This window comes from Pteronotus mesoamericanus, unplaced genomic scaffold, assembly GCF_021234165.1.
Source record: "Pteronotus mesoamericanus isolate MK-2021 breed Mesoamerican mustached bat unplaced genomic scaffold, CSHL_Meso_final contig_116, whole genome shotgun sequence".
In the NCBI taxonomy this organism is placed as follows: domain Eukaryota; kingdom Metazoa; phylum Chordata; class Mammalia; order Chiroptera; family Mormoopidae; genus Pteronotus; species Pteronotus mesoamericanus.
The window spans coordinates 9,228,860-9,245,591 of NW_026555027.1; the positions used below are offsets into that span (position 1 = coordinate 9,228,860).

The window sequence follows — 16,732 nt, forward strand, 5'->3', positions numbered from 1 at the left end:
CCAGGCCCAGCTCGCGCACCTCTTCCAGGCCAGCCCCCAAACGCCATTTTGTGGCTCCTTTGTGCACCAAGTTCAGTCAGAGCTCCTAGCCCCGCTTTCCGAGCTTGTCCCTTCTGACCAGTGTCACCCCCAGCCCCCAGTGCACGGAGCCTGGGCCCACCTGCCCTTCTGTCGCCTTGATCCTGGCCTCATGCTGCTCTTCCCAAGGCAGCCTTTCTGGCGTCAGCTGGTGAGGCCCTGGCCGGCTGTTGCGCGTCTGCCCCAAAGGCTGCCGGTGCCCCTGTGTGCGGTGCTGCCAGGCCCTCTGGGGCGACACCTTCTGTCCGCATAGATGGGGAGCGGCCCAGCCAGGCCTTCGCGCCCCTCATGCACGTGGCCTTGCTTTTTCAGGGAGAGGTGAACAGGACGACCCCAGGGCAGACCCAAGTCCCAGGTCAGAGAGGAAGAGGCAGCGGCAGGGTGCAGGGGCTGACTCCGCGGCACCCCAGGAGCGGCGTGGGGGCCGTGGCCGGAGAGGGGCGTACAAGAGGCAGCAACGGCCTCAGGCAGGGGCCACAGCGAAGGTGCCCAGCTGCCAGGAGCCAGACACAAAAAAGAAGATGCGGAAGAGCAAGAAGTGATACCCCCCAGGCCCAGCCTGGGCAGGACAGGCCCAGCCTGGGCAGGACAGTGCTGTCTCCTTGGTCCCTCCCAGTCTGCACCACGTTGAATGAGTGGACAGGTCCAGTGGCCATGTTCCCGAGACTGGACAGTCAGAAGGTCAGCACCGATGAGGTTGGCTGCCCCTCGGTGCCACGCCCTAGAGAGCGCCGCTCCGGGCTGACCCTGGGGAGGTGGGAGCCCCGAGCCTGGGAGCTCCTCGCACACAACCCTCTCTGGCAAGGCTGGGGACTGGCCACAGGGTGGGACAGCTGTAAATAAAATCCCACGCGGTTCTTAGAGTGCTGCCCACCTCGCACTTATGCTGGAAGGGTTCCGGTGGGGTGAATTGACAGGTGCCAGTTTCCAAATAGTGTTTTCCCCACAGTTTTCTGAATTTTTTGGGAGGGGGGGTGGGGATCTGTTTAAACTTTTCCCAAATCTGGAAGAGGGGCCAAGCACGAGTTGCCAGTGGACCCCTGTGCTTTGGGGCAACGTGCCCCAGGTGGGAAGGCAGCTCCCCCGCCCACCCCTGTCTTCCGTGACTCAGAGGCAGGGCCAGGGCCGTGCCCAGTGGGCAGACCCGCCCCCCCCCCCCCCAAACACCTCTCAGCGCCTTCCGATTCGGTTTCAGCCCCGTGTTCACCCCAGAGGGCCCGAGCCATCACAGGGCACCTGCCGGGCTGGGGGAGTGTGCTGTGAGGGGTCCTGGCCCCAGGGTCTCAAGGAGACAGAAAGGAACGTGCCTGTGGGCTCCCAGTGGCCCCGGGCGGTGCTGCGGCCGGGGCTGCAGAGGCGACAGGTGGGCACGAACTCTGGTTTAGCCCACATCCTGCATTGGGGCCGCTGCTGGGCCGGGGCGCGTGGGTGGGCCCCGCAAGGGGACCTCCCTGAAGAGCCCACAGAGGCACAAACAGCCCTTGTCCCCAAGTCCCTGATGCCTGAGCACGCCCCCTGCCCAGGGGGAGCCAGTGCATGTGGACCTCCTTTCAATCTAGCTGCGGAGCCAGTGGGGCTGGCTGCGGGGCAGGGTTAGGGGGCGGGAAGAGGGGGTGCAGCAGCGGGGTCGTCGGGATTCTCTAAGCGACTCACAATCTGTTGTTTCTGTTGAGGTTCCTTTGGTCATCAAGTGAGGAGGCCCACTTTTTTGGCACTGGGGTTCCCTGTGGCGCCGTTCCTTTCTGAGCTGTTTCTGTGCTCTGAGCTGGTGGCCATTCAGACATGTTGACTCAGGTTGTGCTGCAGGCAGTCTGTTCGCGCAGCACTGCTTGTGGGCAGGTTTGCAAATGAGCGCACAGCGACGTTGCTCTGTCCATTCGACCATCTCTGTAGCTGGCCCCTACCCTGCCCCCCATCACTCCCCTATCATCTGCCTACCTACTTAGCGCTGTCCACCTCCCTCCCTCTTCCCACCCCCTTCCTCTCTCACCCAATGGAAGAGGTGCCTGGGAGCCATGGTGGCCACCTGAAAGGAGCCCATTCCCACCAACAGTGTCATTTCCCCCATGGGTGTCATCTCTCCATGAGTGCTACCCCCACACTGGGTCCTCTGTGGAGGTGCCTTTTTGGTGTGGAGCCCTCCACCCTTGCTGTGGGTGGGGGTGGGGTGAAAGTCCAGGGATGCTGCTGCCCCCACCCCCTCCCCTTGTCACCTCCCCCATCCACTCCCAAGTGAGCCTGGCCCCAGGGAGCAGGTGCAGTCCCACCATTGGCCTCTGGGGGGCGCCCTGAGCCTCTCCAGTCCCTCTCTCCCTGTGAGGTCAAAATGCTGTCCCACCCTGGCCTAGGTGTCCCAGTGGCCAACTCCACTCCCCGCCCCCCTCTTGTCTTATTCTTTTTCTGGAGTGGAGACTGAAGGCACCTCCCAGGGGCTGAACTCTGCAGCCTGGCCCTCCCAGCTCTGTCCATCCCTATGTCCTTGGTGAGTGACCAGGGCTCTGAGTGTTCGGCGGGGACACTGCTTGGTCATTCTCCCGGCCTGGCAGGCACAGCAGCCCATCTTGTCCTCCCCAGACTGGACACAGGCCCGGGGTCCTCGGCGCCAGGCTCAGCCATCAGGTAGCCCACGTCCCTATGGCTGGCTCAGAGGACGCAGCTTCTTGCCACCAGCCTAGCAGGCCCACGTTGGGGCTTCCTCCCCGAGGATTCTCAGGGTCGCGAGGCCCCTCCCTGGCTGCCCAGGCCCTGGAGGGCACCTCTGGCGCCTCCCTCCAGGTTCCTCACTTCCCGCCGCAGGGAAGACAGGCCCCGGGGAGACTGCACCCCTGTCCTCAGGACTGGCGGGCCCAGCCCCAGCTGCCCCGCCGGTGGCTCCTCCATGCAGTTTGGTGGGGGGCGGGGGCGGGCCCTGGATCACAGTGCTAGTGTCTCACGCGGACAAGCCTGTGTCCCCACCAGGACCTGGCATACATGGAGTGACATGGATCCCCCTTGGCCTCCCTTTCACGTGTCTCACTCAGGAACCTGAACTGCAGAATTGTGAATTGTGACAGCCAGTTGTTTGCGGTGTCCAGCTAGATGCTGGGCCTTCAGGTGCCCTCCCCGGTGGCTCAGCTCACTGCAGTCACCCCTCCTCCCTCATTCCCTTTCCCCTGTTCTCCTCTCCCTTCTGTCCCAAGTGTTGATTCAGTCCCATTAGAAGCCTCTGCTACATGACCAGTGACCGAGCATTTGCGGCCAAGAGTTGGGGCCCAGCCTGGAGAGGCTGCCATCACATGTGAAGCTCAGGGTCCCCTTCTCAGCTCACTGGTTATTGGCAGAATTCAGTTCTTTGCACCTGTGGGTCTGAAGTTCCTGTTTTCTTGCTGGCTGTCACCCAGGGTCACCCGGAGCTCCCTGGCCGCCCACAGTCCCCTGCCTTGTCCCATGGCCGACCGGAGACAGCTTTGAAGTCTGTGCTCCTGCAGTCTCCGGGCGCCAGTCAGGTCCGGCCCGCCCGCGGGGGGCGGGAGTCACGGGGGCTGCGCCAGGGCTGGGCATCTGGGCCCCCTGAGTGCCCCGCCCCAGGTCCCTGTGTCGGGTCCTTCTCTCTCCTGAGTCTCACTCCTCAGAACTGGACCCAGAGCGGAAGATCCAGGGGCTCCTTCTCTTTTCTGCCCCCGGACAGTTCCCTGCTCTGGAAGATTTGCCAGAGAGTGAAAGGAGTAGAAAACGCTGGAGTGCTGGGTGGGGCGTGGGCATTAGGGTCAACGAAGGCAGAAGGTGGACCTAAACTCCCTGCGTGCCCAGGCGGGCCCACTTTGCCCGGCCGTGCTCCAATCCTGGGCCAGGGGTATTCGAGGTCACCTCCCTTTTACCCACAGCCCTGCAGCCCGCTGCCTGAGGCGCTTCCCTGCTTACTGTCACCTGCAATACCTGCCTGGCATCCCCAGGGCTCAGTGGGGTGGGGGGCGGGGGTGGACAACAGGCTGACCGAGCATTGGGCCTCCAGCCCTGGCTGGGCTGGTGGGGAGCAGGTCGGAGCTCATGACGAATGTAGGACAAACGGTGCCTGGGCCTGTTTGCCACCTGATTTGGCTGTGGTCCTGCAGCCCTGTGTCCTGGGTGTGGGCCCATGTCACCAGGAGGAAAGCGTGTGACCCAGCCGCTTATGGCAGGCCCTGGTTTCTCCCTGGTGTGTGCCGGGTGGGCTCCTGCGTGGGCCCCTCCCGCCCCGGACCTTGGCCTGAGCTCCCGGGGTGCATCCTGCCTCCAGGCTGGAGGGCCGGGCCACTCTCGGGCCGAGCCCCTGTCCCCACCCCTGTGCCCCAGCGCCCCTCAGTCTTTGCCACTCCCCTGTGGCCCCAGTACCACCCAGCACCCCATTTGCCTTGAGGCACTCAAGTGCTTCAGCCTTGTTCTGAGTGTTTCTGTCCTTGGGCGGGAGGGCAGGGGGGTTGATTGGTCCGTGCCCATCCTGGCCTCCCTCGTACTCTGAAAACAATCCCTTTGCCCCCTGAGGCCTAAACACCCCACAGCTCCGTCCCAGGGCTCCCATGGGGAGCTGGGCTTCACACCCACCGGCCAGGCTCCCACCCTGCACTGTTCTCAGCTTCGCGGTGTCCAAGCTGGCGACTCCCAGGGCCCCGTCACTTTGCACCAATCAAAATGCTGCTTCATTTTGACCGGAAGCCCCCTGCCCCGCTTCTCTGCACCCTGTGATTTCACTCCCTGTTCTCCCTTTGGTGGGGGCAGGGGGCAGACCCCGCCACTCAGTGGTGGCACAGCGGGCTTTTGGTATCGCCGACTTTGTGTCCCTTTTTCCGGACGTGCAGGCCTCCTGCCAGAGAGGAAGCCACCAGGCCTCTGCAGCCAGGCCTCTTGGTGGACAGTTGTTGGTCCTTTTCATGATGATAATAGTTGTAAGTTCTGCCCTTTTAAGAGTCCAAGATGTGTTTGAATTTCAAGGGGGCGGGGGCTGCTGTGAATCAACGCTTCAGTGAACAGCCCAGATGCAAACGGGCCTAAATGGGACAGAAGTATTGGCTCTCGGCCCCAGAGAATTCTGGAAGCGCTGGCCTCAGATGAGGTCACCAGCGGTCAAGCTCCTTTTTCACTTGCTGAGCAGCAGCTCCCAGGGCTCCTGTGCCCTCAGTCACTGCCACTGAGGGGCTCACCTGGACAGGGGCCACGCTGCCCTGACCCACCCCCTGGTCAGAGGGCGCCACATGCCGACGTGTGAATGGAGACGTCGGGCAGGTGAGTGTGGCGTCTGTGCCATCTCTCCCATCTGGGGTTTTCCAAGCGGGAAACCCAAGTCTTCGCCTTTTGAGGGGAGTGAACCTTAGAATAAAGTGGAGATGTGTGTTAACGCTAAGAAGCGGCTGGCTCCCAGGCTGACCGGGCAGAAGGGTCACTGATGACCAAATCGGGGGCTGGCTGGGTCCGGCTCTCCTGAAATGCTCCTTAGCTCTGGGGCGTAGCCTGCCCCTCCTCCCGGCGTGGGGGCAGCCAGCGGCAATCACAGCCGGGCACCGGTCCCGCCAGGCCTCTGTGCCCGTTTGAAAGTGATGTGAGGATGAGTCTTTTCACGGTTTCATGAAGCAGCTGAAAGCCTGGTGAGATCTTATTACTTTGTTATTTTTCCTTTTGAAATAATTCCTTTTAGAAAGTTACGGACAATGCATGCCTTTCTCTGTAGATGAAAGGAGCAAAGTCCGGCCAGTTCCACGGAGCAAGGCGCCCGGGCGTGTCCGGCCGGCCGTGAGCTGTCTGTGAAGGAGCCGCCTGGAAGCCCGCTCTCCCTAGGACTGGGCCCACCGCCCTGGGTCAGGAGCATGAAACCACGCAGGGGAATGTGCTGCTCCGAGCTGGAAGCCGGGCGTCTGATACCTGTGCGCAGGGCAAGTCGTCCGGGTGTCCTGCCCAGCATTCTAGTTGCTCTGAAGGGGCCCATGGATGCGGACCCAGCTTGCCTGCAGCATGTCCTGGTCAATAGAGTACCTCCTGGAGGCAGAGCCTGAGGCAGGAGGGGATGTGTGTGGAGTTGGCGGGGCGGGGGCGTTGAACGTGAGGACCCAGATGAGGGGTGGGCTGCACGTGGGCCTGGCTGACCTCCGGCTCTTTCCTGGTCCCGTGGGAGCATGGCTGAGCCTCGGGGCTGGGCCCATCTTGGGTCTGGGGCCAGTTCCCACCCCCATGGGGGTGTGTAGGGCCTTGGTGAGGACTTGGAAGGGGTGTGGGATGTGTGTGCGGGCGCCCATAGGCCTGGAATGGGATGGGGCCCTGTGCAGGATGAGCCTGCGGGGCCCCTCGTCAACGTTAAGAATTTCGAGATCGCGTCGGCAGGGTGCTGCCCCGAGCTCAGGGCCCTGAGCAGCTGCAGCAGCCGGGGGCGGCCACCACACGGAGCTGTGGGCTGGGCCGGACGGAGCTCCTCCCCGGGCCCAGAGCAGAGAGCACGAGGTGAGGTGGCACCAGACGTTGGCTTCATGTCAAAGTCGGGACAGGAAGGACGAGGCAGGGACAGGCATGCCACCACCCCTCGGCCTGCCCTGCTCCTGCCTACCTCCTGCCCTGTCCCCCCCTTTTCTGTCACGTGGTGCCTGCAGTGATGCTAACTGGGGTCAGGTCCAACAGGAACGCTGACCCTGAGTGCAGCACTAGCCCCACCACTGCTGGTTGCCCGGGCTGTGGTTGGCGGGCAGTAGGAGTGGGTGGGGAAGTACCGCATGGATGCGAGTCATGCCATCAGCCGTGTGTCCCGCGACAGTGCTGGAGAAGCCCATCGTGGGGACTTCCTCAGGGTGCTGGGCCCAGGTCATCCCAGCCAAGGGCAAGGCCGCCGCCAACCTGCCCCTCCTGTCCGATGCTCCCAGACCTCCCCTGCCAGAGGGCAGCCAAGAATCGATGCAAGTGAGCTGCTCTTCAGAGGCCACATGGCTGAGGAAGGGGTGATCCGGGCGACACCTTTGTGCCATCCCCAGTAAAGGGAGGGGCCTCAAGGATGGCATAGGTGTTGGCACCGCAGAAAAGAGAACCTAGCAGGTGGAAGTGCTTCCTGGTGGAGGGACGCGCTGCCTCTGAGGGAGGGGGGGCCTTAGGGAGCGTGGCTGGATTGCACCTGTGGGGCTGACACCCTTTTACAGAAATGCAGGGGACAGAGGGGCAAGGGAAGTGACGCAGCAGGGATCCAGACAGCGTCCTCCAGGCCGGGGGAGGTGCCACGGCATGACAAGCAGCCTGGCTCTTCAGCAGGCACTTTGTAAGGGCAGGGAACTGAGACGCCAGTCAGTCTCTGTCCATGGGCATGTGTGTTATTAGAGTAAAAAAAAAAACCTCACAAAACCAAAGCATTGCCGAACAGTGCGGGGCGTGTGCCGGTCTCGGGGTACTTGACGATCCTGGGGGGTTGCTGCTGATGGGGGTGTGAGGAGGCTATTGTTTATAGTGGGGAGACCAGAGAGCCAGTTCCGAGCTGGACAGTGTGCTCTCAAGGACATCACTGGCCCTGGGAGTGAGGGCTAGGAGGTGACAGTGCCTCGGTGTCCCCTACCTGAGAGCCCCGGCGTGGGGAGGTAGGACAGTGTCCTTATCTGAAGGACACACAGGGCAGGGATGGTGATGGTGTTTGGGGTGTATTATACAATTTTTTCTCCTTTTATCTGTGTTTTAAGATAAAACATACTTTTTTATAAGAAGTAAAAGAAAATCTTTGGAAAATATTTCCATTTTATTGTCACCTTGTAAGGTTTTAGAAATGGGATGTGTTTTAAAAGTTCAGCATTTATATGAGAACAAAGATTAAATTATGTGGTAAAATTCCCATAGTTTGGGGGTAAGTTATCCTGTTCTGGTTTATACAAAGCCTAAACCCAGCCGCAACCTGCGTGCCTTCTACTGGCCGCCCCCGGGCCTGCTTGTGAGCGCAGCACACACACCTGGGGCTCCCCTGGCGAGGGAGGCTGCGGGGTTCCCCGGGGTCAGGGGCCCCTGAGAGGGGGCCCGTGGGGGCTTGTGCCCTGCAGGCAGCCTGCTTCTTCCCCAGACCTGGCCTGGAGATAAATACAAGCATTTTTAGTGTTTAGTAATTTTAATTCCCTAGCCCTGCCTCCCTCCGCCCTCACCACCAGCTCCCCATGCCCAGCATCAGCACCGAGGTCACGGCCTCGAGGGCCGCCATTCCCCTGACACCTTCACTGGGCGCCCTCACACTGTGTGCCGTCCCCCATGGGTAGCCAGCGCCTGGGTGTCCCCGAGCACCTCAGCTCTGCGCCAGCAGGCTGCGGCCTGGGCAGGACCCCCAGGCTCCCTTGCCTTCTGCTTCCTGCTGGGTCTGCTCCCAGGTGAGCCCGCCGCCGCCGCCGCCCCCCTCCCCCGCTCTTAGAGGCCCCAGCTGGGTGCCTCCGGACCCCCCAGCTCCACCTGATTCAAAACCGCACCCGCCTCCAGCTCCTAGGTCTGAAGCCAACTGCTGTCACCTGACCCTCCCACCGCACCTTCAGAAGCTCCTCCTGGGTTGGGGGCCTTGAACTTCAGAGGACAAACCACACAGCTTATGTACTTACCTATGGGGTGACCAGGAGACCCCGTTACTTTCTGATAAGTTCCTTTAGGAAGCAGCAGAGCTCGGGCCTTGGCACATGTCGCCCCATGCCCGAGCTGGGGAGCTGCTGGCCCAGTGCAGGTCTCTAAGGTGCCAGGCTGCGGAAGGGAGGCTGACAGCTGTGCCTCAGTTTCCCCATCTGTCACCCAGGGATTGGCGATTGTACCATCTCAGAGGTGGTTTGGAGACTGAGGAAATGAATGCGCGTCAGGTATTTGGAAGCCCGCCGCGGCAGAGTGGCTGTGGGCAAACAGTGGTCTGATCTGATTTTTTATCATGTTTTCCCTTCTGCTTGCCACTGGACAGAGGCCCCCGAGCTTTAGGAGGACATGGGGGGGGGGGGGACACGGAGCGTGGACTTGGAGACACTGGAGCCAAGTGGGAAAGTCCGGACGCCTTCTAAACCTTGGTGTGGAGCTGTGGCCTTTCCCTCCCAGGAGGACAAGGGCGTGTCACCCCCGCCCTCAGGGAAACACAATTAGCGATTTATTTCAAGGAAGTTAGAGTTTTGGAGAGGCCTCTTGCAACGTGAAAGTATATCCGTTGCTTAAGGGAAAAGAGGCAGTGTTACTGCTTAACCTGCAAGAGACACGAGGCCTGTTAGCCCACATTTCAGGCCTGTCTTCACTGGCATGCTCTCAAAATGCGAAGGCTGTGTTTCAGGAGCAATTCGTGTCCCTTAAATAGTCAACTCCAGACAAGGCTGAGCTGGAAGCAGCAAGGAACGAGGGAAGGAGCTTGGAACATCAAGGAGCCCAGAGAGGGAATCGAGTTAGAGGTGGCAGATTGCTGCTGGAGGCAGAGGGAGTTCCAGGCCGCTGCGGCCCCGGCGAGATCAGGCGCCACCAGCCCGGCAGCTGCAGTGGCTGACTCAGTGTGCGTGCTCCGTGGAGCCCCTTTGCTCTCTAGATGCTCGCTGCCCTGGGGTGATGGAGGCGCAGTTCCGGTGTCAGAGCCCACCTGCCCTCCCCCCCGGGTCCACAGAGCCAGGTGACCAGGCCCCATACCAGACCATATCCACCCAACAGCGTGGGCTTCCCAGGCACAGATTGCACGGCAAAGGGCTACCCCTGGTGGACGATGCGGTGGCTGGAGCGTCCTGGTGAACCCAGGGCCGCCTCAGTGGGGTCTGTTGGGAAACTGAGGCAGAAGGCTGACCACAGAGAACCCTGACCCTCCTGAGGAGTGCTGACCCCTCCTTTTTCCTCTGCTTTGGGGGTCAAGCTGCCCACGAGCAGGGCAGCAGTCAGGAGGAGGTGACTGAGATGAGGTGACAAGGTTGGGGCCAGATTTTGTGTGTGTTTAAGATTTTGATATTTTGTTTGTTGATTTTTAAAAAAAAATTCTCACCTGAGGACATTATTTCACTGCTTTAGAGAGAGAGGAATGGGAGTGGGGGCAGAGAGGGAAGCATCGATTGGTTGCTGCCCATATGTGCCCCAGTCGGGGATCAGACCCACAGCCTGGGTATGTGCCCTGCGGGAATCGAACCTGCAACCCTCAGGTACTCAGGACTATGCTGCAACCAACTGAGCAACACCAGCCAGCGCTGTTTATTGTTGAATTTTTGGCATCAATTTTGTTAAAATACTGTGTTCAAGTTCTGTTTATCTCAGTGGCTGAGTTTTCAGTGCTCTTAAATTTTTGCCCAAATGAGCAAGGCTCTCCGGCCCAGCCCGCCTTCCCCGCGCCTGGTCCTGCGGGGCCCCAGCCCAGCCAGCCCACCCTCCCTGGCATCGGAGTTTCGGCCCTTTATACACACAGCTTGTGACACATCTACGCCCTTGGGCTTAGTGAGGCGGGGAGGGCAAGAAGAGAGGATCCTGCTGTCGGGGGGCCTGGGCCCTGTGCTGTGGGGGAATGGGCCCTGCGGTCACCCCCACCCCATGGTGAAGGGCGAGGACTCCTGCTGTCCCCAGGTGCTAGTCCTTGGCGTCAGTGCTGGGCTAATCAGTTCTAGCTCCTAAGAAGCAGAAAGAAAACAAGAACTGGATGAGTGCCTTGTCATGTGACAAGCAGAAGCAGCAAAGATGAGGCAGTCGAACAGTGGGCGGAGGACAGACTTTATTTTCTTTCTTTTTTTCCTGCTTCAGGCTCATCTTTGAGTATCACAGCCAAGGAGCATACAGGGCTAGAGTGGGAGCTCAGGCCCTGAGTGTGGCGTGTGAGTGTGCGTGCACGCGTGTGAGTGTGGCTGTGTGAGTGAGCGAGCATGCACGCATGTGTGAGCGCGTGTGAGTGGTGTGAGTGCTGGAGCGTGTGAGCGAGCGAGTAAGCACATGAAAGTGTGAGTGTAAATGAGCGTGAGCGTGTGTGCATAAGAGCATGTGCGTGTGTGCTGGGGTGGGAAAGAGAACGGCAGCGGAGAGGACCCTGGAGGGAACCCACGGTGAGCTGTCTCCTCCGGGAACATTTCTCCATCTAGTGACAGCCTAGCAGCCAGATCTGAGGCTCCACTGAACAGGAAGGGCGCAGCGATGGGCGTGGGTCATGGTGTGACGTGTTGTCTTACTCAGCCAAGGAGACCTGCGAGGTGGGGTGTGCCTCCTTCCACAGCTGGGTGGGCTCCTTGCTCAGTGCCCTCTCCTCTGAACCTCACCCCCAACCCTGGGAGCTTGGTGGGTGCACTCAGGACTGGAAGGGCTCACCCCCTGGCTGATCTTTGGAGATGCAGGTACACCAGTTGGGGTCCTCAGCTGACAGCAGTAGAAGCTCGCTAGTTCACTCATAAGGGAACACAGGGCCAGTGGGAAGGCCGGAGAAGCCTCCAGAAGTAACACCCCAACCTTGCTGAGACTTGGCCCACCAGGATCCCTTGCTGCTGTGCACTGCTGTGCACTCCCGCCCTCCCTGACCCCAGAGCCGTGCCCCCAAAAGCCGCCCGAGCCCACCTGCACCCACTAACATGAAGGTCGCAGGCTGAGCCGGGTCCTCCCGGCCCCCACCCCAGTCAGGACTGGAGCCTGGGCCCGCACCTGGTGGCAGGGAGTGGGAACCAGAGCTGTGGCTTCTACCTGGGTGGCTCTGATGACCTGGCCACTTCCCTAAGTGCAGACAGGCCTTTCAAAAGCCATAGGCGACAAAGAGATTTGACACGCACAGCCAGCTGGACAGACCTCAAGAAAATTTTGCTGCATGAAAAGGCCAGTCCCACAAAGTTACATGAGTGTGGTCCCTTTTAGAAAACATCCTGAAAATGACAAATTATGGAACCAGAGGACAGATTGGTGAGGGTTCAGGGGAGTTGACAGAGTGGAGTGAATGTGGACATGGGGGCGCAGCTTGGGGACCTTGTGGGGACGGGATGTTCCGTGTCTCCTCTGTATCAAGGTCTGATGCTGTGCATGCCTGGCGATCTCTATCCCTCCTGGCTCTCTGTCCTGCCCAGAAATTTGCAGACTAGGGACATGGGCTTGATTGCTTGAGACTTGTCCCTACCAGTCTCAAGACTAGTGGCCAGAGAATCGGGGATGTCGCCGGGGAGGTGAGCCCATGCATGTGACGCTGCCTCGCTTTTCCTGGCTCTCACTGAGTCACCTGCTGTCCCTTTTGATGGATTTCAGTGTTGCCATCTTCTATGCGGCAGAACACCACCATCAAAAGCCAATCACAGCGGTGCCTCCTTTGCACGTTCAAGAAGTCTGGCAGCTCCAGAGACAATTCACTGGCTCTTTTATTTTGAATCTTACCTTCAGTTTGCCGGTGTTTCATGTCCACTGTGTTTGCAGAGGAGAGTGAGCGTCTGACTCTCAGTGGAAGGAATACCAAGAGGCCGTGCGGGGGATTGCACATCCCTTTGCTGACGCGGGCCCTGGGGCTCTGCTGCCCCCTTGCTCAGGGAGGGGCCTCCTGGGGCCTGCCTCTGTGGGGCCCTGCCTGTGTCCTCTCTGCAGGAATGTGGTGTCCGCCAAATGCAGACCATCAAAACGACCGTGTGTCCCCTGACTTGTGTCCAGCTGTATGGTCCCAAGCAGACGGCACAGTGCAGGTGAGATTTCAGAGCCTGATGCTCTGCACTTTTCTACTAGTGGGAGATTGTAACCCACCCCACTATTCTTTTGACATTGTTGCCATAAGTGCTGACACTAATATGTAGCTTGCAGATAAAGAACGTGTTTGTATAAGAATCCTAGGAACTAACTTCAAAAGATACAGATTCTGACCTTCAGGCATCCCAGCTCCAGGGGATTTGCTGAACTTCGACCATGAGCCCAGATGGCATGAAGCCAGGATGGCGTGAATCCAGGGTGGCTAAACCAGGGTGATGCACACAAGGCCATCTCTTGCCTTATCAGAATGAATGGTGCTCGTCTGCACATAGAGGACTTTGCAGCCCCCTCCCTTGGTCTCCCTGTTCTGGTCCCTTCTCCCTCCTTATAAAAACCTCTGCCTCCACTGAGAGGCAGAGAAGGGCTTTGTGACGTGAATCCCCCATCTTCCAGGTGGCCGGCATCTGCAAATAAGCCACTTTCCTTCACATCAGCACCTGCCTCACGAATCGGCTTTGGTGGCGGCAGGTGGCCAGACCTGCTTTTGGTTACATTTGCACCTCAGTTTAGCTGACGTGAGAGAGGGATGGAGCCAGACACTCGCCAGGGACCACACAGCAGATGCAGACACAGAGATTTCCAGCCACCGAGCTGGCAAACAAACAAACAGAAAAAACCAACAAAGCAAATTCCACCCTCTGGTTTCTCCTGGTGGTTTATAGCTTAATCTGCTCATTTCTCCCCATTTATTTTTTCTACTTATAAGTTGCTGGCTCTGTGTAATTTTATCTTGGTTGCAGTCCCAAAGAAGAATTGAGGATTCGATTTTAGAGCCAAAGGAGAACGAGAGTTGCTGTCACCTGGTGTGTCTGCTCCCTCTGCTTGGGGCCAAGCACACGCGGGCAAGAACCTTCCCTGCGCTCATGGGGGCCTCCCATCGCTCGAGAAGCCCTTCAGACACGGAAAGGCTCCCCTTGTTTTCCACCTCAGCTCTGTGTGTGTGTGTGTTCAGAGGGAAGAGTTTGGAGAGGGCGAGGAATACAGGTGTTAGAATCAAAGTCCAAATCTTGGCTTTAGAATTTACCTGCTATTTAAACTTTGGCTTCCCAAACACTGTTTGGGAAGGTCACTTTGTCCCCGTGGATGAAGGCCCGGTTCCACCTGTGCCAAGCTGCTGTGGCCCCAGGCTTCTGGCCATCAGGACAGCCCTAGGCCGCACGGGGTGGGCATCTTCGGTGAGGTCCAGGGGGAACACAGCCGTGAGAAACGGGAACGCCATCCTTGGCAGAGTGGCAGTCCCCGCTCTGAGAAGACAGGCTTCTAGACCCTCCCGTTGACAGTCGGGCGAGGAGTGAAGATCGATGTCACAGGTGCAGAAGTCTGTGACTAACTCACGGCCCCAGGTCTGCCCTCGAGACTCAGGGGCCTGCCAGCTTCCCATCCGAGGGCAGCAGGCCACCCACGCCAAGCCGTGTTGTCACCGAGCTGTCGTGCGTGGGCCAGAGAACGGCTCCGCAGGAAACAGACTCCCCACTTTCAGGCTCCGGGAAGGGTGCTCCCTGGCACCCCCTGCCTGGCCGATCTGTTTTTAGGTTGTTTGGGGGTGGAGTGAGCTCTTGTAATTATAGGGAGGCTAAGGGGTTAGGACCCAAAAGAAGCCGCAGGCCCAGGTCTTGGCTGGGCTCCCGTTAGGCTTCTAGACTCCTCTGAAGTTCCTATCTCTGCTCCCTGCACGCAAACGGGGACAGTGACCGGAGAGCGCTGTTGATGTGTCCCTGGTCCCTCGGTCCTCAGCATGACTGGCCCCCGCCTCTGGGCTGCAGGGCCAGGTTCCCCCCAGGGTTCCAGCCTGGGACCCCTACCCACGGGGGCCTGGAGGATCCACTGCTCTCTGAGGCCTCCTGACTCAGCCTGTCCTCAGGGGACCTTGGCGGACACACTGGGACCTGCTGAGAGGGCCGCACAGACCTCAAACAGAGAGCAGGTCTTCCCCGTCGGGTCCTGTCCCTCTCAGGACCCTCTCCTATTTCCGTCAGGGGACACAGACAATGCTGGCCTGCCCCTCTGAGCAGCCCGCGTCCTCACGGGGGCCCACCTGCTCTGGCGGGCACCTGGCTGTCCCCACAGCCCTGAGGGTGTGGAAGGAAGGCCGGGTCCCGTTCTCACCCTCTCCTGAGCACCGGGCCCCATGTCTGTCCTCCTCCGTCCCTGTCTCTGACAGCCTAGTCAGACTCCTCTTTAGAAACCGCTTTCCAAAGCAACTAAAAATACCCGTTTCTAGAAGTATTGGCATTCAGAGCCGAGGGTGAGTCACAACCCAGCCGACGCCTCCTTCTGCAGGGCCCCCACCCAGGGGCCTCTTTCCAGCCGACTCGGCTGCTTACGGCGCAGAAGGAACCTGGGTTCGCCAGCCGCCTTCGTGACTAGGCAGTCTCTCCGTCAGCTCGTCCGGGTTCACAGAGGGCTGGTTGCAACCCGGTCCCTTAAGGCTGACGCTCTGTCTTTGCTTTTTTTCTTTCCTTTTTTTCCTTCTCTCTCCTCTTCCCTTTCATCTTCACCTGATATTTATTTTTATTGATTTTAGAGGAAAGGAGAGAGAAACATGGATCTGAGAGAGAAACATGAATTGATTGCCTTTTACATGGAGATCGAACCCGCAACCTCAGTTTGTGCCCTGACCAGGGATTGAACCCTCAAGCTTTCAGTGTCCGGGATGAGGCTCCACCCACCTGAGCCCCCTGGCCAGGGCTCAACGTGCTTTCTGAGTGATCAACGACAGATTCTTTTATGTTTGGTGCCCTTGGCCCTGAAGCATTAAATGTGTTTAACTGGGTCCCGGAGGGTTTTCTGAAACGGGCGACTGGAGCGTGGAAGTCGTGACAATAGCCGCGAGTTAGGTCTGTGTGCTGTTGTCGGGCGGCGCGCACGTCCTGAGCCCCCGCACCTTCCCTGGGGCCAGGGTGGTTGTCGTCATTCCTGCCCTGGAGATGAGGAAACTGAGGGTCAGAGCTGTCACCTGGCTTAGGTATTAAGGAGTCTTCCAGGTCTTTCATTCATTCTAACCCGATTTCCTCATCAATACAGTGAGGATAATGCTTTAAAAGAATAATGCTTTTGGGATTGTTTTAAAGAGGCTCTTTTAGAGGCGACTCACAGGGTGCACACAGCAGGCACTCAATGTGAGCAGGCCCCTCCCTCTTCCTCTGAGTGGAGGAGTGTCCCCCAGATGTCGGCCTGCATGGGCTCGGCTGGGGTTGCAGCTTCCTGCTCTGCTCTCGGCGCCCCGGAACCCTCGGGGCCAACAGGACAGGGGCCCCGGGCCTAAGGGCCAAGCGTGGGGCGAAAATGCTCAGCTGGAGCTGGAGGTTGGGCTGGGGGCCCAGGGATCGCTTCAGGTGACGTTTCCTGCCAGGTGTCGCTGTGCTGCACGTCGTCTGACCCCTGACCACGAGGAAGGGAAGCCCAGGTGCTCACTGGCACAGGGCCCTTGGTATGGTTCACAGGTCACAGGGGCCTGAGGGGGAGGTCGAGGGAGGAAATGCACAATGTACATTTACAATGAGAACTTCTGACAAACCGCGAGTTAACTTCTTAGTAAAGGTTTGTCCCATGCGGTCTCTGAGACAGGCGTGCACTGAAAGTTTATTTGTGGGTTACCTGGAATTCCAACTGAGCTACGTGTCCCGTGTTTGTGTTTGTTAAACCCTGAACACATGGTGTTGTGTGGAAGAAGCCAGACACAGAAGGGCAAATCCTGAATGATTCCGCTTCTAGGAAATGCCCAGAGAGGCAAATCCACGGAGAGAGGAAGCAGGTGGGTGATTGCCAAGCACTGGGGTCATGGGGGGAGGGGAGTGACTGCTTAATGAAACTGTTCTGGAAGCAGACAGCGATCATGGGCGCACAGCATGGGGAGGGCTCTTAATGCACTGACTTGTGTACTCTAGAAGGTGCTGCTCTCTGCACGAGCCTGCAGCAGTGGGCAGGTGAGGGGGTAAAGGGACAGGCTGCTCCCCCGTGACCAGGACCCCCCAGGGTGACGGATGAGGCTGTACCTCCCGGGGTGGGGGGAAGCCCCTCT

The 16,732-nt window shown here is 59.3% G+C and overlaps 1 protein-coding gene across 2 annotated transcripts in view; it reads left to right on the forward strand.

Annotated features, from left to right (window-relative positions):
- RRP1 (ribosomal RNA processing 1) overlaps positions 1-15,467 on the forward strand; it is a 31,826-nt gene extending 16,359 nt beyond the window's left edge. Inside the window, exon 13 of one of the 2 annotated variants that reach the window (XM_054576368.1) lies at positions 15,236-15,467. In XM_054576368.1, the coding sequence (XP_054432343.1) occupies positions 15,236-15,276 (41 nt within the window). In that variant the 3' untranslated portion in view covers positions 15,277-15,467. Of the gene's footprint in view, positions 1-390; positions 925-15,235 lie in introns of those variants that run through there. The other variant, XM_054576360.1, reaches the window with a different exon arrangement.
- Positions 15,468-16,732: the final 1,265 nt, after the last annotated feature.